Below are 25,961 nucleotides of genomic sequence, written 5' to 3'. Positions count from 1 at the left end.
CTTTTATCTTTAATTTATTTTTTGAATATGTTGTAATGATTTTTATATTTTATGAGTTTATTTAATTGCTATTCTAAAATTTTTAATTTTTTAAAATTTTTATTATTTTTTACATATTTATTACTTTTATTATGCTTAAAATATATATTTAATATTTTTTTTTCGTTAAATTATAAAAAAAAGTCTTTAATTACTTATTTATATTTGTAAACTTTAAATTTTTATTTTTATAAAATAATTTTTATATAATTTTATGTTTAAATTTAATTTTTGTGTTTATTTTAAATATTTAATCTTTTTATTATTTTATTATAAATTATAATTTATCTAATATTTTCTGAACTAATAATAATTTATGAAAATGCATTTAATATATATACTATAAATATAAAACTAATCTTTTTTCATTAGCCTAATAATAAAACTTTATGTATTATTAAAAGTAATTTATTTATAATATTAATGTTTTTTTTTTATTTTATATGTGTTTTTAATTATATATACTAATTTTAATTTTTTTGTTATAATAAATAACTAATATTTTACAAAAAATTGATAATTAAAAAAAATAAATTAATATAATTTGCTTTTTCATTCTTTTTTGAAAAATAATAAAAATAAAGATTAGATATTTTAATATAAATAATTTATTTAAATAATAATTTATATATAAAAAATTAATATAAAATTATAAATAAAAAATATAAATATATAAAAATCTTTTTAAATTTTTTAAATATTTTTAAAAATTAAATAAAAAATATATATTATATTAATTATAAATCTAAATAAAAATATATATAATATATTATATATATATATATATATATATATAATTATATATATTAAAAAAATAAAAAAAAAACTAATATATAAAGTATTAAATAAAAATAAAAAAAAATGTCACTATAATAATCATATGGAGTTAACAGTCTTTTAAAAGAAGTACCTTTAAAAAAAAAAATTAAAAGCCAAAATAATTAAATTAAAATATAAAAAAGGGACATAAACATTTCTCAGGAATGGAAGAAGCCGTTCTTAAAAACATTAACGCCTGTAAAGAAATATCTAACATGACCAAAACTTCTTTAGGTCCAAACGGTATGAAAAAGATGGTAATAAATCACTTAGATAAGATTTTCGTAACATCCGACGCTGCCACAATAATGCAAGAAGTAAAAAAAACTAAAAAAAATTTAAATTAACAAAAAATAAGCTTGAAGTATAACACCCTGCAGCTAAAATGATCATAATGGCCTCTAAAATGTAAGAAAATGAATGCGGAGATGCCACAAACTTAGTAATAGCTTTATCTGGTGAAATTCTTTCTTAAGCCGAAAATTTGATTAAAATGGGTCTCCATCCTTCTTAGATAATAACTGGATATGAACAAGCTTTAAAAGCAACAATTACTTATTTAGAAACCTTAACTGAATTTACTGTCGATGATCCTAAAAATGTAGAATAAGTAACTAAAGCTATACGTTCTGCTTTATAATCTAAATTAATACAGTAAAAATAATCATAAAATATTTATATATATAAATAAAAAATAAGTTATGCAAGCATGTTTTCAAGATTAGTATCTTAAGCATGTATAAATTCAAAACCTGACAATCATCACGACTTCGATTTAGAATTTGTCCGTGTATGTAAAATAATGGGAGCTGCTATAGAAGATTCTTATGTATAATAAGGTTTAATAATCCAAAGAAGTTCCGAAGGTTCCATAACTCACGTCACAAACCCTAAAGTAGCTGTATATTCATGTCCTTTAGATACCCAATAATCCGAAACTAAAGGAACTGTATTAATTAAAAATGCTAATGAGCTCCTAAACTACACTAAATCCGAAGAAAAACACGCCGAAAATATAGTAAAGAGAATTGCTGATGCTGGTATAAACTTAATAATAGCCGGAGGTTCTATATCTGAAATAGTACTCCATTATATTGAAAAATATAAAATGATGATCGTAAAAGTACAATCTAAGTTCGAACTAAAGAGAATTTGTAAAGCCTTAGGAGCTTCCCCTATTGCAAGAGTAGATGCCCCTACTCCTGAAGAAATTGGATTCTGTGATAGTGCTACTGTTTAGGAAATCGGAAGCCAAAAAGTTACTATTATAAAGAAAGAAAATGAAGATTGTAAACTTAATACTATTGTACTTAGAGGATCTACTCATAATCTTTTAGATGATATAGAAAGAGCTATTGATGATGCAGTTAATGTATATAGATGTTTACTTAAGGATGGAAGATTCGGTATATATTATTTGCTTATTATTATTTTATAAATATATAATATTTTTTTTTTAGTTCCTGGTGCTGGGGCTACTGAATTGATGATTTCTTAAAAATTATAATAAGATGCTAAAGATTTAGAAGATTTATCTTAGTATGCATTTAATAGATTTGCTTTATCATTTGAAATTATTCCTAGAATTTTGGCTGAAAATGCAGGCTTGAATTCTAATGAAATTATTCCAAAATTAATTACTGCTAATGCTGTTTAATCTCATGGAATTGATATAAATGTAAAATATATATTTTTTATTTATTAAATATATTTAATAGAATGGAACTATTAATAAATCTAGTGAACTTGGCGTTTATGACCATTTGTTAAGTAAATCATGGGCTATTAGATTAGCTGTTGATGCTGCAATTACAATTCTTAAAGTTGATTAGGTATTTTTATTTTTTATATCTTATTTGAAATATTATTAGATTGTTATTGCTAAATAAGCAGGAGGTCCTAAAATGCCTTAAAATTAAGGAAATTGGGATGATAGAGAATGAAAAGATTTTTTATAAATAATAAAAATAGTTTATATATATAAAGAAATAAAGTTAGTATTTAAAATATTTATGAATTTTTAATTAAGTTTATTTATTTTTTTATTTAAGTATTATTATTGTTTAAATAAAATCCATCATATATTTAATTTTTTTTTATAGTTAAAGTAAGATAAATTATTATTATTATTTTATTTTTTAAAAAATAAATCTTATTATCATTTTTGTGATAAAATATGTAAATATTTTTTAAAATACTTCTTATAATAAATTATTTATATATAGTTAACCAGTTGTATTTAAAATATATTAAACTTATGCAAATAAATTAGTTTATATTTTAAATATAAATATATAAAACTTTTTAAAAAATATAAATAAATAAATTTTAATATATATATATATACATTAATAATAAATATATTTTTATATAGTATATATATACATTATTAATAAATATATATTTATATAATTTTTAATATTAACTTTTATAAATATAATTATAATTAAAATTTTATTATTTATTTTTATATTTCTTTTCAAAAGTAAAAAAAGGAAATTTCATGTTTGCAAAATTACTCGAAATATTTTATAAAAGCTGCATATAAATTATTTATATTAAAAGGTTTTGCTTAAATATAATCAAACCCTATTTTATAACATTTATCATCAAAACTTTAAATACTCCCATTACCACTTATACAAATAAAAAGCACGGATATAAAACCATAATTATTAAAACTTTTTATTTATTGAATAGGTTCTAACCAAATTATAAATAACATTTAAATTTTGTTTTTATATTTATGAAAATTTTTAAATCGAATATAATGATGAATTAAATAAAAAAATAATGCTTATTATAATATAAAAACAAAATATTAAAATTTCAATTTTATTTTAATTTTGATATTCTACAATATAATATAATATATATAAATTTAAAATTTACTGAATAGAATATAATAAAATATTTCAATTAATAATCTATATTTAAATTGATTCTATAAAGTTAATTGAAAAGTAAAAATAATATGATTATAAAATAAATATGGTTGTCATTTAAATATGAAGCATTCAAAAATATTAATATACACAATCGAAACTGTTTAAATTATCGTAATTATTAAATATTGAATAATTATTGTGATTTATTATATTTTTACATTTAGGTCAATTAAAATACACAATTATTTAAATTGTGTGTAAAAATAATTAGTTAATTTTAATATATATTATAAATATATATTTTATAGATTATATAAATAATTTATTATGACTTTTTTTATTTACAAATTCTTAAATAAAATTTTTAAATATTTATAAATAATATATTTATATAAATTTGTTTATTATTATTATAATAAATTAATTAAAATAAAATAATAAAATAAAACTAACTATTAATTAAAAGATATTTATAGGAAAAATTATAAAGAATAATTATATCATATTTATAGCTTAGTAATGCAAATATTTTAAAAATTAAAATGAATATAATGATATATATATGTATATATATATATATATTATATATATATATTTAAATATATATATTAAATGACTTATTAAATTTATTACTTAAAATTTGTATAATAAGACAAAACTAAATAAAATACAGAATTTATTATTATAAATATTTTACAATTTTTTTTTTAAATGTATGTCATTAATGCATATATTTAAAATAAATGATAATAAATATCATATATAATTATTTATTTTTTCAAAAAAAAACAAATAATATCATAAATAAAGCATATTATAGAAAAAATTTATAAATATTTTCATCATTAGTAAATAAAAATATAAATAATATATGTTTTTTGAATGAATTAATATATAAATAAATATTTACATATATAAAAAATACATTGATACATATATAAAATATATATATATATATAAATATAAATAAATATATATATTATAAATTTTATATATATATTAATAATATAAATACTTATTTTTATTTTTATATAAATATTTTTGAATATATTATGTTTATTTATTTATTTATATATATTTATATATCTATTTTTTTATATATTTTATATTCTTTTATAAAAATAATTAATTTAATAAAAAAAATTGCCATTTTTTTATTATTTTTAATAAATTTAATTGAATAAAATAAAATTTGATTTTATATTTATCTACTGTTTTTCAATATAGTTTTTATATATAATGCGATATAAAAATTAGAATACATTTAAAGTGATAATATACAAAAAAATAAAAAAAATACATACGAATACATATCATATATACTACTAATTTTATTTTAAAATATTCTATATAATCTGAAATTATGAAAAAAAAGGTTAATACTGTTATTCTCTTATACAAATCAATAAAAAAATCTTTTAATTCTATTAAATAATAAATTATTATTTTATTATTAATTTATCTATTATTGCTATATTTATTATTAGTTTGTATTTTAATTTATTTTTTATTAAAAATGTTTTATACTTTTTTAAAAATTAAATACACTAGGTTTAATTTCATCTTCTTCATCATCAGTGTCAATTATTTTCTTCATTAACTAAGTAGGACTAATATTATTATTTTTTATATTTTCTTCTATTTTTTAATCTTTCATAATATCATCTTCTTCAATACACATTGAGAATAAAAACTAATTATTTTTTTAATAATTAGATATTTTTCCTCCACCTTTTAAATTAATTTTATGAATAAAAGTAAAAATAAATTTATAAATATATACCTCCCCTAATACTAGGTTTAATTAAATTATTTATTTGTAATTTTGGATTTGAAATTACACTTTATCTTCCTAAAGATTCTATATTTGTGTTAGAATTGATTGGCTTTTAACATTCGTGTTTTTAAGAATTTATTTCTAATTATTATTTATACTATTTTATTTTTTCTTCATATTAGTCAATTTATTCTTTATAATTTTAAAGTTTTTAAAATAATTAATTTTTATCTTTTATTAATTCAGAATTTTGACTTTAAATTTTTTAAAGACTATCTATAAGATCTTTATTTTCTAAATTTCTATAATTTAAAATAAAAAAAAAATCAATATATTATTTAAAATACTCTCTTAATTAATCTATTTAATATAATAGTTAATTAATTTCTTAATCTTTAGTAGTATTGTTTTTTTAAGTTTCTAAATTTTATATATTAATTTGTTCTTATAAGTTTTTCTATTTTTATTTAATTTTTAATTATATTTAAATAATTGAAAATAATAACAAAAACAAATTACAATAGTACTTCTTAAAGAAACAATTTAATTTTATTTTTGTTAAATTTTATTTTAACAATATTTTTTTAAATTGCCAACAATAGTAATGTATTTATTTTACAAAGATATGTTTTATGTTTTATATTTATTAATTAAATTTAATTATTTATCGTTTTCAATACTTAGAAATTAAATTTATTGATTTTAAGAATGAATAAGTTCTTATAAATAAATTAAATTTTATTCCATTTTTATATCAATTTAAGATTTATTATTATATTCAATAAAAGAAGAAGCGATTTCTTCTACAATTTTAATAGAATTATCAGACTAGAATATATATATATATATATATATATATATATATATATATATATTACTTTATCTTTTAATTAATTTTATTTTTTTTCAGAAATATTATTTTCCTCACTACTTTAATCTATATTTAATTTAAAATTTACATCCTCACTTTTTTCAAAAATATCTTTAAAAGAATTATTCAATTAATCATATTCTATTTACAAATTTTCAATTTTTTACTTTATTTTATGTAAAATAAAATTACAAACATTTTTTTTATATATATTTAATACTTAAGAATTATCTAAATTTTAGGTTTACAAAGAAACAAATCCGTTTTTTAAAATATTATCATTTAAACATTAAATTTATTAAACATATATATTAATTTAATTAAGAATCTCATCTTATTTATTATCAGATTATATATTATTATTATTTTCTTCTGAAACTTTTTAACTAATCAAACAAAAATCAAGATGTTATTTAACTAACTCAAATTAATCAATAATCTCATGATAATTATTTTCTGAAATTATTTTTTATTTTAATTCTTTTTCAATTATTTATTTATAATTTTTTTCCTAATTATCAGCTAAATTTTTTAAATCTTCAATATTATCTTTTAACTAATTATTTTAATTATAAAAATAATATACATTAGAAAAAAAAATACAGATTAAATTTCATTTTATTTATTTAATAATTCAATTTCTAAATCTAATTTTAATTAATTACAATTTTGAAATTATTCCTTTAATTTTAAAATTTCCAAATGTTATTATAAAATTTTCATAGACTATGTTTATTATTAACTATTATTATTATTATTATTATTATTATTATTATTATTATTAATATTATTATTATTATTTTATTATATTTTATTTACTTTTTTAATTTCTTCATTATTATTGTTTTCTTTTACAGTATTATTTCTTGGCCTTTATCCTGTTGTTTCTTCACCTAACTATAATTATAAAGTATTTATTATCTCTTCTTAATATTTAATTTTATTGTTTGCCTAATCTAATAAAAGCATTAATTCTTTAGCAGATTTTTCCTCATTTTTTTTAGCTTTATTTTTAATACTTTTCGCTCTAAAACCAAATCTTAAAGTTTACAAAATTTCCTTATCATTATAAGAGCACATAGAAATATTAATAACTAAAGTTGTTTTTGCATTTCCTCCTAAAGATTCTTATAAAATTCTTGTCAATTTAGAATCTCTGTAAGGAATATGTTCTTTTCCATTAGAAGTTAAAGCATTTATAACCATACCTAAACATGTTAATGATTTATTTATATTTTTCGCTTCTTCTAATTATTAACCAGATACATTTGTTTTACTTATCTAAAATATATATATATATATATATATATATATATATATATATATATATATTACTTTTTCACTTCCGGCTAAATCAACGAAATATAATTTACTTATAGTAGTAGTATCTGTAGCAATATTTTTTTTATAAACTTAAAGATAAAATAAACTATGAGATCTTGAAGATCGCTCATTCATTCTTGTTGCTGCTTAAGTTCTATTCAAAGAACCAGCTTTCATAATTTCTAGCATTTCATAGGTAGAGGTTACAAATATTTCAGACGCATCTTATATATAAATTCCTCTTGTTTTACATTCTTTTACTTATAAATTTTATTTTGTGTCTTTTTTTTAAATTAATTGAAAATTTTATTTTAAAAAGATTATTATATTTAAATTTATACTATCAATTAAATCAATTATTCTTTCATTATAAATTTCTATAAATGAAACCTTTATTTAAAATTCTTAATCTTCACTTGCATTTATTATTAAATCGAAAACTTTTTCCATCATTCTTGGTATTAAACCTATATTTTTGTAAATTAATTTAATTTTATATATAAAAATACCTTTTGTTTCATCTGTATAATTATCAGGACCCTTTTTTAAATTTATTTTATAATAATAAAAACATAAGAAATAATATATGTAAATATATTATATTTATAATTTACTTCCATAGTAAATGTTTTCCCAGAAGATGTTTATCCATAACAAAATATTGTTCCATTGTATCCTTACATAACACCTTATTTAATTTCAAAATTATATTTATTATAAATATTTTAAACTAAATTAAAGATTAAAAATAATAACTTTCAATAACTGGACAAGCCACTATTTCAAAAACTTCTTTTTAATTTGTACTTGGATTAATAATTCTATCAAAAGTGAATTCTTATGGTTTTTCACCCATCAAAGTAACTTAAATTGTCGTATTTGTATATTCTACGCATTTTTAACCTCCTGTTGATTTTTCTAAATTATTTAAAGGTCTCATTCTGCAAATTACTCTAATATTTACTCCATCTTCATTTGTGCTCATTTACTTTCAATTAAATAGTTTTTCTATTTTTCAGTTTTTACTTTTATAAAAAAAAAAATATTATAAATATAAATGAAAGAAAACACTAACAAAATTTATTTATATATATATATATATATTTAATATTTTTAATATTAAACAAGAAATTCAAAAAAAATATTTAGAATTTTTTGAATGTATTTTTATCAAATATTCAATAAAATATTAATATATTTTTGAATTTAATTTTTTTTTTTAATATTTATATATTATATATAAATATATACATAATTATATATATATAAATTTTTAAAATAATTTTATTCTTTATATTTTCTTAATAAATATTTTTTTGATTATTTTTTCAAAACTCTTCTTTAATAATTTCCAATCCGTTTATATTTTTTCATATAAAGTTGCTAATAATTATTCAAAATTAAGATAAGATATATTTTAATTAATAATATAGGATAACTAATATATATATTCTAATTAATTAGTATCAAGACTTAAATTATTATCAATTAGAAAATCAGTAAATTACTATCGACTTATTAGTTAATAATTTTAATTTTTAAAATAATTATTAAAAATAAGAGAATTTTTTTAAAAGAACTAATAATATATATATTTGAAAATTATAAAAATATATATATGTATAAATTTAAATAATATATATAAATACCTATATATTATATATATATATATATTTATTTTATTTTTATATATTATATTCATATATTTTTTTTTTTTTTTATCTTATTACTAGTGCTAGATTATAATGTATTTCTTAGCTATTATTTTTATTTAAGATTTAATATGGTAAGAAAAGTTTTATGAATTTATCTTTTATAATTTGAATATTAATTTATTAATATTCTAATTAATCCTCTTAAATACATTCATCATTTAAAAAGTATTTTAAAATACTTTTTAATTATTCTTCATTTTATACACAAAATGGCTCACTTTTATATGTTTTTGTTAAATATTCTATTTAAAAATATATCATTTATAAAAATTACTTTTAGAAAAATTATTTTAATTTTTATAAGCATAAATTATCTTTAATATTTTAATTAAAACTATTAAATATCTATATATAAATTTCTATAATAAAATTTAAATATATTTATTTATTACTATTTAAACATTTTCATAAGAAATATTTTTAAAAATCATTTTATATTTAATCTCTTTAGCAACTTAAAAAGCCATTTAGTTATTAGTTTATGATAATCTTTTTTTTTTAATACATGCTTACCTTGGTGTTCCTTCATTTAAATTTTTCGAAAATTCAATTTTTAGAGATCCTTCAATATTACCATCTAGCGATATAAAAGTGGGATTCTTTTTTTTTTTAAAATATAAAATACACAATAAAATAAAATATATTTATATAATTAATTACTTTCATAGAATCGAATTTCTTATTATTATATCTTCTCATAGGAAAATATTTTTCAAATTTTTCTTATAACTCTAAATATTCTTGGTGTTCCTTTTCATTTTTTTAAGCTAAAATTTAGTTCTATTCAACTTATTCGGCAAGCTTAATTTCATAATCTTAAATTGCTTTTTTAAATTTATTTTCAATTTCTTTGATTTTTATGTTTTATAAATGAATGTTTTTTTAATATTTATTGCATTTTTCAATTTTATTATTTAATTCAATTTTTAATTAACTTTCGGTTTAAAGAATATTTTTTTTTTAATCACTATATTGAGCTAAATCATATTATTATATTTCTTTTTCTTTTTAGGATAAAGAATTTTTGTACATATTTTTTTCATTTTATAAAAGTTAGTTTTGTTTTTCTAGTTTTATTATATTTTCGTTTAAATTTTATATTTATTAGTTTAATTCTTAAATTTTATTTTATTATTCTTTTTTCTGCTTTTATAAATTGTTTATTTAATTTAATTAATTTAAATAACTTTCGTGTAAATTATATTGAATAAACCTTTATTTTTTAACTTTATTAAATAAAAAAAATATATTTATTTAAACTAATCCTTATTTTTTCCATAGTTTAATGATTATTAAAGTAGATATTTCAATCTAATAGTTTCATCTTAAAATTATTTTATTTCAATCTGTTTGTATAATATATACCAAAGAAATAAGAATTTTCAGAGAAAATCGAATATTATTATTAATATAAATTTAATAAATATTAATAATTTTTTTTTTTAAATAAAATATATTTATATATATATATTTTTATATATAAATATTTTTATATTTATATATATTTATATAAGAAATTTACTTCTAATTCAGATATTTTTGTAAGTTTTGTTTTTCTTTTTAATAAATTTGATTCTTTTTCTTTTTAGACTAATTAATTGTTTAAATATTATACTTATTTTTTTAAATTAGGTATTATAGAATTCTATTTTTTTTCTAAAAAAATAATTATAATTATTTAAAACTTCATTTTAATCTTTATTCAAAAAAGATAATGCGTTTGATATAATAGGTTATTTTTAATCTTAGATTATAAATTTACTAATTTCTTCCTATAAAATCATTTAAATAAAAATTAATTTAAAAAAAATAAAAAATATACTCTTAAACTATTATTTGATGCTCTAATTTTTGTTATTTCATTTGTTAAACAATTAACTGTTTATTTAGTTTTAATTAAATTTTCATAAAGTTATTCTTTATCATATGATATAGATTTCGGAATAATTCTTAAATAATCTTTCATATTTTTTCTTTATTATTAAATATATAAGTTTTTTTTTTTTTTTTTTTTTTTTTACTTTTACTTATTCCATTAAATGTTAAGTTTTCCCTATTTTTTATTATTTAATTTTTTTTTTGTTACATTTAAAAGTTATCTTATTAACTAAATTTCTAATGATTTTTATTCAATTAATTATTTGGGCTTATATTTTTTTATTTATAATCTGAAGAATTATATCTATGTGTATTTAAACTAAAAAAAGCTTATTATTATTATTATTAATTTTTCATTTTTTTATATTAAAATAACGAAAAAATTATTTTAATATTTTTATTTATATTATATATATAAAAAAAAAAATATATATATAATAATTATTTAATTTATAAATAAAATAAAACAAAGTTAATATTTTAACTTATTTTTATCATTATTAATTATTTTAATGCCAATACTTTCATAAATAATCTAATATTTTTTATTTTTATTTTTTCAATATACTATTAAAAATACTTACATCAATGTTTAATTTTAGATTCATTTTTTTTCTCCTAAAAATTGACTTCCTTTATTTATTTTTCTTATTTTTTTATTTTTTATTTTTTAATTTAAAAAATTGAATTCGCTTATTTATCAATATAATCTTATTCAATACTATCATCATCTTTTGTTTCATTTCCATCTTCATCAATTCTTTTTTTTTATTTTTTTTACAATTAAAAATTAAATAAAAATATATATAACTTTTATATTTATTAATAAAAATATACAATTTTTCTCTTTTTCCATCAACCCAAACACCTTTTATTTCTATCCCTTCTAAATTAATAAAATGCCCAACTCCATGCTATTTACCTTATACCCATTATCCTTTATAAATTTTCCTTTTTATAAAAACAATAAATATTTAAATATATAAAAATAAAATACCATCTGGCCATTTAAAAACCCCATACCCATGTCTTTTATCATTTAAATATTCCCCTTAATAATTTTTCCCATCAGCCCAATCAAAAATTCCTTTACCTTCCATTTTATTGAATTACCACTCACCTTCATATGTCCGATTATCCGGCCAAATATATTTCCCAAACCCATGAATTTAATTATTATTAAAATTTCCTTCATAAAAAGACCCATCAGCCCATTTAAAAGTACCTTTCCCTTCCTTTTTACCTTCAAAATATTCCCCTATAAAAAAAGCCCCATTAGGCCAGGACTCAGTTCCTTTCCCATGTTATTTATCATCAAGCCATTCCCCTTCATATTTTGCATTATCAATATGCAAATAAACCCCAAAACCATTCGCTTTATCTTTTTTCCAATTTCCTATATAGACATCTCCATCTGCATGTATTAGTCTTCCTTTTCCTTCTGACATATCTTTTTTTTATTTTAATATGATACTTATGTATATTTATATTTTTTATTTTACTATTTTTCCAATATCCTTCATATAAACTACCGTCTGGCCAATATTATGTCCCTTTACCATGTCTATTTCCGTTTTTCCATTAACCTATATATACAGCCCCGTTTTCAAATTCATAAGGGCCTGAAACAGGTAATTCTTTATCATCAGGATCGTCTTGGTCGTAAATAAAATTGCCTTATTTTTCTAAAGTTTACTTTGAATATTAATTTAGATAATTTGGAATTATTTATATTATTTTAGCTATTTATGATTAAGGAAAATTATTGTCTTTATCATTTGTACTTTAATAATTTTATTTTTTTTATTAGAAATCTATATTTATTTAATTTTTTTATTTTATTTTAAAGAAAAGAATAAACCTAGAGGTACTTATGGTATATGTCGTAAATTTTAAAATTCGCTTTCATAAATTTCAGGTTGTTTACCTTCTGTATGAACTTATTCATATTATGGTTGACTATTGCAACAACAAGCATTACCCATACTTTTTTTGTTTCAATTTTTTTATAAGTATTTTTCAATATAATAAATATATTTTAAATGTTATTATTAATTTAGAATTTAAAATAATCATAAATTGTCTTTATTATTTTCTATTATAATTAAGTTTTTATTATAAATTATAAAATATTTATTTAAGGTAAAAGCTTTTTTTTGAAAAAAATCATATAATCTTTTAAAAAATAAATAATTATTTTTTTAAAGTGTTTTAATTCGTTAATAAATTAATTTTATTTATTATAAATAATTAAAATTATTTGTAATTTATTTTAATAAAATATATATATAATATAATATTATATATATAATGATAATATCTTTATTATATTTTATATATAAAATTCATATTTTTATTTTTATTTTTAATCTGAAAAAAAAAATGGCTAAATAAAATCTTGTAAGATATGTAATATAATCGCATATGCTATTTAAATAATAAACAATATACATATTAGAAAGCTTGCATTATTTTAAAAATATTTAATAAAATCATCCACTTCGTTAAATGAAATCGTTGCAAAACAACCATTTAAATTAAATATAAGACGTTTAAAAAAAATATAGAATAATTCCTCCGTTTACTCCTTTTAATAGTATTTATTTAAATATACTAGGAGCCCATTTATCATTTTTCGAAATATAAAAATGTGAGAATTTAGGGGCATAAATTTGCAGAGTAGTGGAGAATCATACAGATTAGTGCTTATTTTAATTAAATGAATAAAATATTAAAGAAAATTATTTAAGAGAAAATATTATATAAATGAGAGATTAATCATTTAGAATATCTGAAGAAGTTTTAAAATAATATAAAAATGACTAATGCTTATAAAATATTTTTGATTATATTATAAAGCCATATTTTTTATACAAATGATAAATATATATATATATATATATATATATATATATATATATATATAAATATATATATTTACATTATTTATTTATTTTATATATTAATATATTTTTTTTTATTATATTTAACTAAAATTATAATTAAAATATATATAAATTAATTTAAATATTAATAATATTAATTAATCTTGAATTATAAATTATAAGAAAAATTAAATTAAATTTTTTCTTTCTATCTTATAATATATTAATTTTCAAAAAATAAATATTTATACTTATAAAATTTTACTATAAATAATAATTTTAAATAATATGTACAATTTTTATTAAGATTAATATTAAAATTAATATACCTTTTTTTATTTAATAAAAGCTTTTTTATTAAAATAAGTATATTAGAAATATTACTATTACTTAAAAATTCTTTATTTACAACCTTTTAGATAATAAATATTGTCCAGAAATTAAAAATGATGCCCTTTATTCCATTTTGAATTGCTAAACTAACTAATTCAGACGAATATTTGAGAAAAATAACTTATATCAGCAATCTAATAGCATATTTTGTTCCTGAATATGTACAATGATCAAACTATTTATCATATTATTACCTATCTATAAATACAGGCATAAACATATTTCCCTACTATATTATCGGTAAGTAATTTATATTAGCTCATCCTAAAGGTAAAAGCGAATTCAAATCAGTGAATAATTTCTATACTTACATCTATAGAATTCATATGAGATTCTGCTACAAAAGTCTTCATTTCTCGAATTTCAAAATAGCCAAAGTATAAAAAAAAAAAATATCCAACTATTTATATAAAGTATACCTATAGATGTCAAATAACGTTATTTATTTTATATTCCCTTTAAAAAATAATATACATATATAAGGATGTTTATTTTTTAAGAAGCCTGGGGAAGAGCTTATTATAAATTTAGAATAATTGGTATATATTTTATCTACATAATTTCATCCGATCCGAAATAGTTTAATTGGAAAAAATTTGTTTAACTATTGTAAGAAAATAGTCTATTAATTTTATAGGAATAAAACTTTCTATTATATATTTTAATAATAATTATTCGTATAATAATTTTATTAGTAATTTTAAATGAAATTAATTTGTGAATACTTTTTTTTATATTAATACATAATCATATATAATATTCTTTTAATAAAAATTATTTAATTGTGTATTTTTAGATAATTTTACAGGTATTTTTAATTTTGCTCTTATATTTTTATTTTTTATAAATTATTTGTTAGTATTATAAGTAAAATCATAATTTTATTTATGAAATGCTATTTTTTTAAGAAAAAATATGTAATAAAGTTTAATCAATATGTTCTTGTTATATATGAAATTTTTTTTGTTCTAGAATTAAAAATGTATTAATTTTTAGTATATATATATATATATAAATAATAATAACTTAAATTTTATTTATAATAAAAAAAAATAAGTTACTTTAATAGCTAAATTAATTTGTTTATAATAATTTAATCTTATAATATGAGAAATAATTATAAAGCGTAAATCTATGTATAAATTTATAAAATATTTTATTTTTACTATATTACATTGATTATTATAAGAATATAAAATAATGAATATTCTATTTTAATTATATATAATATATTTTTTTTTTAATATTAATAATTTTTTTCTATTAAAATTTCATTTTTATTTCCTTTTTAATTTTATCTAAAACATAAATATAATTTATATTTTAATTTTTTTCCAATAATAAATTCCTAAAATTTTTTATTAAAACAAAACATAAACTAAATAATTTTAAACAAAGGTAAAAAAAAAAAATATATAGAAATAAAAATAAAAAATAAATATATAAAAAGGGAAAAAAAAAAAAAAAATTATTTAAAAATAAAAATAAAAAACATGAGTTTATAATAAGACTACGATTATTTATTTAAATTACTTTTAATTGGAAATTCTTCAGTTGGAAAATCATCTTTACTTCTTCGTTTTTCCGATAACATATTCAACGAATGCTTTTTGCCTACAATAGGTGTAGATTTTAAAATAAGAACATTTGATATTGTAAAAAAAAACAAACAAACAAAAATCTTTAAAAAAATAACAAAAAAAACAAACAAACAAAAAAGCAAGGAAAAGCTGTTAAATTATAAATATGGGATACTGCCGGTTAAGAACGTTTCAAAACTATCACATCTTCCTACTATAAAGGTGCCCATGGTATAATTTTAGTTTACGATATAACCGATAGATAGACATTTAAAGACATTGACAATTGGCTTGCCGAAGCAGACAAAAACGCAAACGAAAACGTTATAAAGCTTTTAGTAGGAAATAAAATTGATTTAGAAAATAAAAGACAAGTGAGCTTTGATGAAGGTAAAGAATTGGCTGATTCTTTAGGAATTAAATTTATAGAGACTTCTGCGTTAACAGCAAGTAATGTAGAAAATGCATTTGTTACTTTAGCTACTGAAATCATAAGTAGAGTCTAAAAAAGCAGCGATAATAATAAGGGAGGAAATCAAGCTTCAGGCAAAACTAGAATTAGAGCTGGTGAAGATATTAATAATATAAAAAAATAAGGTGGATGTTGTTGAGAGAGAAAAAAATATTATTTTTTATTTTTTTCTTCTTTCTTTTTTTAAATTAAAAAAAAAGAAAAAAAAAAATAATATATTATTTAGAAGAAAATATATATATATATATATATATATATATTAAGTAATAGTAATTATATATATATAATAAGTCATTTTTTAATATAAAAGAAAGAAAGTATATTATATATATATATATAAAAATAATTTTCATACATATTTAATAAAAAAATAGAAAATCAATATTTTAAAAAGTAATTTTTAGTAAAAAAAAAAAAACAAAAAATATTCAATTTTCACTTATTTGTTGTTATTTTTCTTCACTATCATTATTTTTACTATTATTAATGTTTTCTTAATCATCTTTTTTAGTTTTTGCGAATTTGGATAGCGACTTATTTCTATTATAATCATTATAAAGGTTGAAATCGTCCTTTTAAAACTTGTTAATATCACTTGTATGAATATTATAAGTTCCCACACTCGGGCTTTCCGGTATTTAGAAAATTTCCTTCGGCTTTTTTTACTTACTAATAGTTCTTCCACCTTCCGAAATTAATTATTTTTAATCTTTTTGATAAAAAGCAGGTCCTGGTGATCTTTATTATTTTTAATTTTAATTAAAAACATCAATAAATTCATTTTTCCTTTAACTCTTTGCAAATTTAATATCTTTTTCTTTTTGAATAATTTTACTATCATAATGTTATGGAGAAGGACTATTTAATTAATACAAAACAGAAAGAGGAATATTTTTATCAATCATTTTTTATATATTAATTTTATTTAAATTAGGCGAATTTTCTATTATTTTTAACTTTTTCATTTCCAGTTTACTCATTATAGTATCTTCGAAACCATTTGAGCTGTTTCTTGAATTATTTTAATCTATTTTTTATTCATTAATCGAATATTTTTTCTCATAAAATTTATTTACATCATAAGATCCTACACCAGGTACTCCATTACCCACTCCAGGTCTATTTGAAGTCCCTATTTTAATTGATTATTTAGGTTTTTCAACTATTTAATCATATTAATTTGGTCCTGGTATTCTATATAAAAATATATATAAACCTATAAATTAATATTTTGTTTTACTTATCCTTAGGAAATAATTAAGAAGAAGATAATTTTTAAGCAATAGAATATTAAGAAGGATTTTAATATTTTATTTTCAATTCATTAAAATCGTAATTTCCAGGGCCCGGAGTTTAAGAATTAGTATTATATTTAAATTCTTCGAATCTTTTAGAAGTTGACATAGTAGTAATTATTTAAGATTTTGAGCCTTTTAAAATATCATTAACTTAATATTAACCAGGACCAGGTGCATATGTAAATGTTTAATATTTTCTTACACTTTTTGAAAAAGAAGGAGAATCAAAGCTTAATAAATTATTTCTATTTATAGTATATGTTCCCACGGAAGGAGTATTATCCATTTATTTATTATTTAATTATTATTATCTAGACGAATATTTAGAAAAATTAATTACTCCTATTTTATTTAAAATAAAAAATAATATTAATTATATATACCTTTAGTATTCTCTATTTTTTAAGAATAATAAAAGCCTGGCCCCATATCATTTGATTAATTTGAATCATTTATATTACTTCTAGAACTTTCGGTGAAAAACAATTACTTTTAATTTTTAACTAAAAGCTTTTATTAATTTACATTATAATCACCTGGACCTGGAGACTTTTTTATTAATGGAAAACGGTCTTAAGAACCGAATTTGCCATTTTTTATTTTAGTATCATGAGCATATAAACATTTTTAGATATTATAAGTACTTTTTTTATAAATATATATTTTATAAAATTATTATTTTAATTATATATATTATATTTTATTTTAATTTTTATATTATTGATCAAGTTTTTATTTTTTCATACTTTATATTATTACCCGACACATGGATTATTTTAATTTAATACAGCATCTAAATAAGATACGCCTTTTGTGCCTCTATATCCGAATGAAAAACCATCTTAATGCCTTCTTATTTCATTTTTTTCATTTTAAAATTTATTCATTATTTATTTTATGTTTTTTTTTATGTGTTTTTTTTTTTTTTTTTTTTTTTTCTTTTATTGGTATTTTAATAAAAACAATATTTTTATAATTTTTTTATAATAATATTTTTATAATTTTTGTTTATAATATTTTGCCTTTTATAATTTTTACGAAAAAATAAAAATTAATTATTTTTTAATGACTAATATTATCTAATTAAAATATAACTATATTTAACTACTGTATTAATTATTTTATATTAATATTAATATTAATATATTAAAATTTATTGAAAGGAAAATAAATATTTTAAAATAACAAATAAAATTAATATAAATTTTTTTACTAATAAAAGATATTTATTGTATTATTTAAGTTTAATTAATTTAAATATATATATATATATTTAATTATATTATAATTATTTTATATATTTTTTATAAAAATTAATATTATATACAATAATACATTAGTTGATTTAATTAAATTAAAGATAAATGATATAATAATAATAAAAAAATAAATTAATTTAATATGTATAAATATATAAAAATTATATTTTTTATAATTATTTTATATATTATTTATTATATGCTTTTTTATTTTATTTTTAAATTTTATATATATATGAATTATTTGATTATTTTATAATATAAAATTTAATAAAAATATTATTAAAATAATGTAAAATATAAATTTATATATAATATAAAAATCAATACGTTTTTTAATATTTTTAATTAAAAAAAACATTATATAATTTTTAATATATTTTATTTATTAAAAAATACTACAAAGATAAACTTTTTTTCTTTTTTCTATTCCTTTAAGCAAAAAAATTAATAAAAGACAAATAATTTAATTATTATTTAGGAAATTTTAATAAATATTTTTTTATTTATATAATTAATATATCTGAAATAATATTAATACTACATTAAAAAATATTAAAATTTAAATCAATTAAATAGTAAAAATTCTAATATAAAATAAATCATAAAACATGCTTATAGTATTTATAATAAATTTATTTAAAATATTTCATATTTTAATATAGTTATCTTCTCCTTAAATTATTTCAAAATATATAATAATATATATAAATTTTAAATAATTACTTCCAAATAATCAAAAATTAAATAATAAAGTATTATTTATTTCATAAAGATATGCTAGGTGATAAACCATCTAAAATTAAAACTAATCTAAATTTTCTATATATTCTATATATAATTTAATATATATTTTTTAGTTTTCTAAAAATTCAATTATATTTTTATTAAAAACACTATTGAAAGATGTAAAAAACACATATATATTAATATTATTAATTAAGATGCTTTAATTTTTCTGACAAAGAATTATACATTTCTAATAAAAGATATAAAAACATTGTTGTTTTTATTTTGAATATAATTTTAAATCAATTAATGATTAAAATGAAAAAAGATAATTAGTTATTATATAAATCATTTATTTAAAATAAAACAAAAATAATAAATTAATTAATAATAAGAGTGTTAAATAAATATATATATATATACATAAATATATATATATATAAATAATATATATATATTTATTTTTTAATTATCCTATTATATATTTTATTTTTTTAATTTATTTTATTAATTTAATAATAATTATGAAGTTATTAATATCCATTTTACTAATCATTTTTATTTAATTGAGTTATATATAAATTTTATATATAATTAAAATATTTGAAAATTAATATTAATAGAAATTTTGTATTTATGTATTTTTTTTTTTATTTAATTATCAATGAATTAGATTATATAATAAACTAATATATTCAAGTATTTATAATTAAAAATAAAAAAAAATAAGAATAACTTACTAATAGAAAAAATTATAAAACTTAAGATTAAAAATATATTTTAAAAAAATAACAAAAAGTTAAAATAAATATATTTTATAAAAAAAAAAAAACTTTTCAAAATTTATAAAAAAGTAAATTATCTTTTTCCTGTTTTTATAATATTTTTGATTTTAAAACATTTTATTACTAACTGCTTACTACAGACCTATATTAATCCAATATTTATTGAGTATTTTATTGCAAAATTTAATTATTTTCATCACCTTACATTGTAGCATATCCCAAATAAATATAATCACTTTACAAAGCTAAAACTTTATCTTTTAAAATATCCAAAGAATTCAAATCTCCCTTTTAACTAGCAGTCAAATATGCTTAATAGGCATCATTTGCTTACTTATCTTAGATTCTTCCCATTTCGATCATTAAACCAATATTAGTCCATGCTTCAGCACTTCCAAGTTTAGCAGCTTTGTTGTAAAATTCATATGCTTTAACAAAGTCTTACTATACAATATTTTCACATCCTTCCTCATATATAGCACTTAATTAAAAAATTCAATATTATTAATATATAAAATAAAAAAAAACCCAAGATTTACTAAAGCATCTGTATTTCCATATGAAGCAGATTTATTATAAAATTCAATAGCTTTTCTATAATCTTTTTATAATCCAACACCTTTTATAATTAAAAATTAATATATATGTTAATATAAAAATGTAATATATATACATATATATATATATATATATAAATTAATATTTATAAATAAATTTAATTAATATATATATATATTTAAAATATAGACCTGAATAATATATATCTCCTATTTTATTTAAAGATTTGTCATTTTCTTATTATCCTGATATACTTTTTTTTTAATTAAATTTATATTTTATTAAAATTAAGTATAAAAATTACAAATAAAATTTAATTGCTGTTTTATAATCTTAAACAACTCCTAATCCCAATTCATGTAAAAATCCTAAATAAAATAAGGCTTCGGAATTATTATTATCATTGGAAAGTATTTCTCTTAAATAATTAGCTGCTTAAAAGTATTCGTTTTCATTATCCACTTCACTTGCTTATTATAATAAATAATAACAAAATTATAATTTTGCCTCATTATTTCCTTTCTTAGCCGCTTTTTTCAAATAATCCATACCTTTTTCAATATCCTTTTTGATTCCATATCCTTTTAAATAACAAATACCCAAATTTAAAGACCCCTAAGAATTATGATTTTAATCAGCTTATTAGAAATACTTTAAAGCTTAATCTCTATCTAGTTTTTTGAAAAATAAAGTTCCTAAATTATTACAAATTCTAGGACAATTTTCCAATTCTTATGCTTTTTTGTATATTTTTTCGGCTTATTCAATATTTTATTAAACTAAAATATTTCCTTCTTTATCTTTTTATCCGTTTTCATAAATATAACCTAAATCAGCAATTGCATCATAATGCATTTTTTCAGCTGCTTATTTATAATATTCTATAGATTTTTCTATATCATTTCTATTATCATTTAGTTACTCTAGTTTTAATTCTTTTATTAGTCCTTTCTATATTAATTAAAAAAAAAATATAATATAAAATAATATAGTTTAGAATGACATATAATAAATATATATATATATATATATATATATATAAATATTTTTTCGAAAAGTTACTTCATAATATTATCCGATTCTATACATTCCTTCTGGATCTCCTTTTTCTGAAGATTTGAAATAATATTAATATGATCTTTTTAAATCTTAAGGTACTATTTTTCCTTCAAAATATATTTACCCTAAAGTATTTAAAGCTTTTACATTATCTTTATTAGCTTCTAAATTATATAAATCTAAACCTTTTCGAATTTACTAAGGAGTTCCTATTCCAAAAAAATATTCATGTGCTTGACAAAGTAAGCCTTCCTCTTTATATACATATTCTGTTTTTATTACTTATTTTTCCACAATTTTATCTTTGTAAATAATTTAAGGAGGTAACTTAACTTCTATAATTTTTCCGTCAGTAATAAAATATTTATCAATATGAGCTTTAATTTTTTTCTTTATATCGTTTATATTTTAATCTAACTAATAATATATTTCCCTTTGAATCTAAGCGCCTTAAAAACCTTCTAAATGTTAGAAAAAAATTAATTGTATTTTTAAATATTTGGGAATGTTTGTATCTAATTTTTTCTTTATTCTAAAAAAATAAAAAATTTAACTTATTTTATTTTATTTTATACGTTGAATTTCCACAACATCCGGAACGATTTAAAGCTTAAATATCCTCAATTATTTCATTTAATTCCTTTTTTATTCTCTAAAAATAACTTTGTAAATACATATTATAACTTAAAGTGAATCTTTATTATTTAGAATATTTTGTTAATATTTCTAAAGATTAATTTATGTTTATTATATGTGCTTTAGTTTCTTTATTTAACTTAGGAGTATTTAAAATATATTTATATGTTTCTTTTTAATTTATTTTTTTTATTTATAAAATTTATAATTTATATATTTATATTTTTTTAATATATACCTCCTAGTAATTATATTAATTCATTTGTAGTATTTTTAAATTTATTTGTTTCCTCTTCAACTTATTTAATGTTAGTTTTATTTTCGCTGTTTTTTAAATCACATTATTGCTAGTTTTCTTAAAATATCTTTTCTATTTCACTAAATATGTGTTAAGTCATATAATTTTTGCATTCTATAGCTTATTCATCATTTAGCAAGTTTATTTGATTAATTCATTTTTTTATTTTTATTGTATTATATCTATAATTGATTTATATATTTTTTATTTATATTTTTTTTTTAAAAAAAAAAAAAAGTAAAATAAAATAAAATAAAGAAATTATAGGTTAATTAATTTAATTACTTTTATTATTTGTATTCAAATTGTTATTAATTTTTAAATTTTTTTATTTTTAAAAAAAATTGTTGTTTTATTTTTTTTATTTCAAAAATATTAAAATAAATAATATTATTTTTTAAATAAAAAAATATATAAAAAAGCAAAAAAATAAACAAAAAACCAACAAACAATTAAAATAATAATTATAAATAGATTAAAATAATTTAAAAATAATAAAAAACAATTAAAAATGGTATAAAAATTATTGAAAAAAAATAATAAAGTCTAAAGTAAATAGAAATAAAAAACAAATAATAATATAAAAAATATTATGTTTAAAAAGTGAAGAAAAAAAACAATATTAATATAATACATTTATATATAATAAAATTAATATTTTTTATTATTAAAAGTATAAAAATTTAATTAATTTTTTTTAATATTAAAATAATAAAAAAATAAAAAAAAACCTTCTTCTCAAAAAGAACTTTCTTTAAAATTAAATTCGTTGCAGATTTATTTAATTTAATTTCCAAATGAATAATCGTTTAGATTAAAATTATTATATTAAAATTGTTATTATTAATAATATTATTATTACATTTTTTTAATTTTTTATTATTATTATTATTATTATTATTATTATTATTATTATTATTATATAATAATATTATTTTCATTATCATTATTGTGTTTTCTTTTATATGATTTTCTATTTACATGCATACCTTATTAATTATTATCATCATCTTATGTTAAAGGTGTATTTATTTACGATTGATCATATTTTCTTCCTTAATTATGGTTATTTTTATAATTTATATCATCAATCATATTTTCCCTATCATATTATATATCACTTATATTTTTAATTTTATCATTTATAAATCCGTAATTAAAGCTCACATTCATATTATTTTTAGTTTCATCAAGAGAATTATTTTACAAATCTTACCAATTTTAATATATATCTATTATATATTTATCGCTATACTAAAGACAATACGGATCAAAAGGGAAATATACATCAAGAATTTGTTTTTTTTATTTAATATTTGAATAATTATTAAAAAGCTATGCAAAATCGCTTAATTCATAAAACTAGCATAATTCCACAAAAACATCTTAAATATAAGATGTAATAAAGAAAAGTGCATTAAAATTTTAACATGCCTATTTCATAATAAAAAAGAATTCGTCCATAATAAGTTTTCTTTCATCTTTTTTTAAATTCTTATATCTAAAGCATAATATATATATCATAGACTATAATAAATGGTAAAGGTTTTAATGTATTTCATGTAAACATTCATTATAATTTTCCTCTTTTTATATATCGCTGAATTTTTATAAATATTTTTTTAAATGATCAATTAATATTTTAAAGACTTTCAATATTATTTACTAGTCTACGTATTTTGCACGGGCTAGAAAACTTCCTAGGTAATAAATCGAGTTTATTTTTGTAGATTTATATAATAGAGGATTTTTTTTTATTATATTATTTATTAAATTTGATAAAAAAAGCTTTTTAAAAGATTCTCTTTATGAACACAAATAAAAAATTAAAAATTATACATATTTACTTTTGAAAGTTAATAATATTTATTCATTAAAAATACTTATGAAAATTTAAAATAAATCATTTTCGTTTATAATATTTTTTTCGTTTTTTTATATAATTCCAAAACATGTTTCTTCCCCAATCTTTTCATTTAATAATAAGTCTATAAATTAAAATAGAATTAACATTATCCAGTCTAATTTTTCTGCCATTGTTTAATTTGTATTTGTATCAAATTAAACTTCCTATTTTATTAAAAAATAAATATAAAATTTATGTTATATATATTACTTTTATTTCAGAATCTATTTCTATAATTTTTTAGATAATTATATGTAATATTTTGCTCATAATTTAAGGATTTATAATCGAAAGTTGTAATATATTAGTAATATAAATTTTATGGAATTATTCGTTTTACATTTTATGAGGATAAAATTCTAAAATTACTTATGTTACTTCATTTTAGAATAAAGGGAATGTTTTGCTAATTTTGGCTAATAATTGAATAATTTAAGTCATCATTTTTAAATTATTAGGGGATCCTTATTTAAACAATACATTTTTTTAGTATTAATTGTCGACAAGATTTTATAAACTTTTTACATAAGAAATATCTCTTTTATTTTTATTAGTGTCCAATATATACAGACATCTAGAAATTGTTTCTCCAAATTAAGCTTATCCAATTAATAATTCTTTAAAGTTTTCCATTTTTTCTTTAGAATTGGGATGATGTTATAAAAGTGATAAGAAAAATTACTAATCTTCTTATATTAATTATTTAAAATCACTAACACTATTTAAAATATATTTATCTAAAAGTTGTTTTATATGTAAAAGGACTTTTTTTTGGTTTTCGAAAGTACTTCCA

At 16.3% G+C, this 25,961-nt stretch overlaps 6 protein-coding genes across 6 annotated transcripts, besides 57 other annotated features; 2 read left to right on the top strand and 4 right to left on the bottom strand. All coding sequences in view use genetic code 6, as the record gives it.

The window, feature by feature from the left end:
• Positions 1 to 69: 69 nt before the first annotated feature.
• Positions 70 to 109: a microsatellite.
• Positions 75 to 129: a microsatellite.
• A 525-nt stretch (positions 130 to 654) lies between these two features.
• Positions 655 to 715: a microsatellite.
• Positions 665 to 710: a microsatellite.
• Positions 666 to 718: a microsatellite.
• Positions 719 to 794: 76 nt separating this feature from the next.
• Positions 795 to 846: a microsatellite.
• Positions 847 to 866: 20 nt separating this feature from the next.
• Positions 867 to 2,924, top strand: IMG5_005740 (hypothetical protein). The gene is made up of 7 exons (XM_004039875.1): positions 867 to 945; positions 1,002 to 1,175; positions 1,217 to 1,512; positions 1,558 to 2,264; positions 2,319 to 2,536; positions 2,577 to 2,690; positions 2,730 to 2,924. The coding sequence occupies exons 1-7, from the start codon at positions 901 to 903 to the stop codon at positions 2,799 to 2,801; spliced, it is 1,626 nt and encodes a 541-aa protein (XP_004039923.1). The 5' UTR covers positions 867 to 900; the 3' UTR covers positions 2,802 to 2,924.
• Positions 2,925 to 3,174: 250 nt separating this feature from the next.
• Positions 3,175 to 3,269: a microsatellite.
• Positions 3,198 to 3,261: a microsatellite.
• Positions 3,270 to 4,155: 886 nt separating the features above from the next.
• Positions 4,156 to 4,194: a microsatellite.
• A 106-nt stretch (positions 4,195 to 4,300) lies between these two features.
• Positions 4,301 to 4,355: a microsatellite.
• Positions 4,302 to 4,357: a microsatellite.
• Positions 4,304 to 4,353: a microsatellite.
• A 285-nt stretch (positions 4,358 to 4,642) lies between the features above and the next one.
• Positions 4,643 to 4,720: a microsatellite.
• Positions 4,680 to 4,746: a microsatellite.
• Positions 4,747 to 4,761: 15 nt separating this feature from the next.
• Positions 4,762 to 4,853: a microsatellite.
• A 392-nt stretch (positions 4,854 to 5,245) lies between these two features.
• Positions 5,246 to 5,285: a microsatellite.
• Positions 5,286 to 6,356: 1,071 nt separating this feature from the next.
• Positions 6,357 to 6,398: a microsatellite.
• Positions 6,399 to 7,113: 715 nt separating this feature from the next.
• IMG5_005730 (kinesin motor domain protein) lies at positions 7,114 to 8,702 on the bottom strand (the record flags this gene model as incomplete). Its single annotated transcript, XM_004039874.1, has 7 exons — positions 7,114 to 7,136; positions 7,414 to 7,675; positions 7,730 to 7,998; positions 8,059 to 8,184; positions 8,227 to 8,257; positions 8,332 to 8,405; positions 8,474 to 8,702. 7 exons carry the CDS (start codon positions 8,700 to 8,702, stop codon positions 7,114 to 7,116), a joined length of 1,014 nt encoding a protein of 337 aa, XP_004039922.1.
• Positions 7,127 to 7,210: a microsatellite.
• Positions 7,681 to 7,726: a microsatellite.
• Positions 8,703 to 9,298: 596 nt separating the features above from the next.
• Positions 9,299 to 9,361: a microsatellite.
• Positions 9,328 to 9,391: a microsatellite.
• Positions 9,368 to 9,439: a microsatellite.
• Positions 9,440 to 10,503: 1,064 nt separating this feature from the next.
• Positions 10,504 to 10,568: a microsatellite.
• A 303-nt stretch (positions 10,569 to 10,871) lies between these two features.
• Positions 10,872 to 10,944: a microsatellite.
• Positions 10,884 to 10,944: a microsatellite.
• Positions 10,891 to 10,944: a microsatellite.
• A 482-nt stretch (positions 10,945 to 11,426) lies between these two features.
• Positions 11,427 to 11,451: a microsatellite.
• A 497-nt stretch (positions 11,452 to 11,948) lies between these two features.
• Positions 11,949 to 11,987: a microsatellite.
• IMG5_005720 (hypothetical protein) lies at positions 11,971 to 13,295 on the bottom strand (the record flags this gene model as incomplete). Its single annotated transcript, XM_004039873.1, has 4 exons — positions 11,971 to 12,070; positions 12,148 to 12,261; positions 12,308 to 12,760; positions 12,813 to 13,295. 3 exons carry the CDS (start codon positions 13,293 to 13,295, stop codon positions 12,166 to 12,168), a joined length of 1,032 nt encoding a protein of 343 aa, XP_004039921.1. The 3' UTR covers positions 11,971 to 12,070; positions 12,148 to 12,165.
• Positions 13,296 to 13,591: 296 nt separating this feature from the next.
• Positions 13,592 to 13,630: a microsatellite.
• Positions 13,594 to 13,641: a microsatellite.
• Positions 13,642 to 14,193: 552 nt separating this feature from the next.
• Positions 14,194 to 14,247: a microsatellite.
• Positions 14,248 to 14,309: 62 nt separating this feature from the next.
• Positions 14,310 to 14,355: a microsatellite.
• Positions 14,356 to 15,987: 1,632 nt separating this feature from the next.
• Positions 15,988 to 16,080: a microsatellite.
• Positions 15,991 to 16,080: a microsatellite.
• Positions 15,994 to 16,036: a microsatellite.
• Position 16,081: 1 nt separating the features above from the next.
• IMG5_005710 (hypothetical protein) lies at positions 16,082 to 16,784 on the top strand (the record flags this gene model as incomplete). Its single annotated transcript, XM_004039872.1, has 2 exons — positions 16,082 to 16,243; positions 16,309 to 16,784. The coding sequence occupies 2 exons, from the start codon at positions 16,082 to 16,084 to the stop codon at positions 16,777 to 16,779; spliced, it is 633 nt and encodes a 210-aa protein (XP_004039920.1). The 3' UTR covers positions 16,780 to 16,784.
• Positions 16,785 to 16,872: 88 nt separating this feature from the next.
• Positions 16,873 to 16,900: a microsatellite.
• A 577-nt stretch (positions 16,901 to 17,477) lies between these two features.
• IMG5_005700 (hypothetical protein) lies at positions 17,478 to 18,847 on the bottom strand (the record flags this gene model as incomplete). The annotated part of the gene is made up of 5 exons (XM_004039871.1): positions 17,478 to 17,498; positions 17,717 to 17,834; positions 17,881 to 18,280; positions 18,322 to 18,581; positions 18,698 to 18,847. Coding segments are annotated over 5 exons (948 nt in total), but the record flags the coding sequence as incomplete, so codon positions are not given.
• Positions 18,586 to 18,636: a microsatellite.
• Positions 18,832 to 18,876: a microsatellite.
• Positions 18,832 to 18,884: a microsatellite.
• Positions 18,839 to 18,881: a microsatellite.
• A 17-nt stretch (positions 18,885 to 18,901) lies between the features above and the next one.
• Positions 18,902 to 18,940: a microsatellite.
• Positions 18,902 to 18,958: a microsatellite.
• Positions 18,959 to 19,048: 90 nt separating this feature from the next.
• Positions 19,049 to 19,088: a microsatellite.
• Positions 19,089 to 19,359: 271 nt separating this feature from the next.
• Positions 19,360 to 19,391: a microsatellite.
• A 573-nt stretch (positions 19,392 to 19,964) lies between these two features.
• Positions 19,965 to 25,801, bottom strand: IMG5_005690 (Sel1 domain protein; the record flags this gene model as incomplete). The annotated part of the gene is made up of 10 exons (XM_004039870.1): positions 19,965 to 19,993; positions 20,912 to 21,192; positions 21,240 to 21,330; positions 21,461 to 21,522; positions 21,574 to 22,220; positions 22,332 to 22,580; positions 24,244 to 24,364; positions 24,929 to 24,962; positions 25,146 to 25,332; positions 25,538 to 25,801. The coding sequence occupies 10 exons, from the start codon at positions 25,799 to 25,801 to the stop codon at positions 19,965 to 19,967; spliced, it is 1,965 nt and encodes a 654-aa protein (XP_004039918.1).
• Positions 20,334 to 20,384: a microsatellite.
• Positions 20,412 to 20,441: a microsatellite.
• Positions 21,337 to 21,382: a microsatellite.
• Positions 21,362 to 21,440: a microsatellite.
• Positions 21,375 to 21,447: a microsatellite.
• Positions 22,273 to 22,315: a microsatellite.
• Positions 23,454 to 23,483: a microsatellite.
• Positions 23,713 to 23,774: a microsatellite.
• Positions 23,722 to 23,775: a microsatellite.
• Positions 23,904 to 23,971: a microsatellite.
• Positions 23,912 to 23,980: a microsatellite.
• Positions 24,076 to 24,123: a microsatellite.
• Positions 24,082 to 24,213: a microsatellite.
• Positions 25,802 to 25,961: the final 160 nt, after the last annotated feature.

Source organism: Ichthyophthirius multifiliis (genome assembly GCF_000220395.1).
Source record: "Ichthyophthirius multifiliis unplaced genomic scaffold scaff_1120509249453, whole genome shotgun sequence".
Lineage (NCBI taxonomy): Eukaryota > Ciliophora > Oligohymenophorea > Hymenostomatida > Ichthyophthirius > Ichthyophthirius multifiliis.
This window is presented reverse-complemented; position numbering and strand designations above follow the sequence as displayed.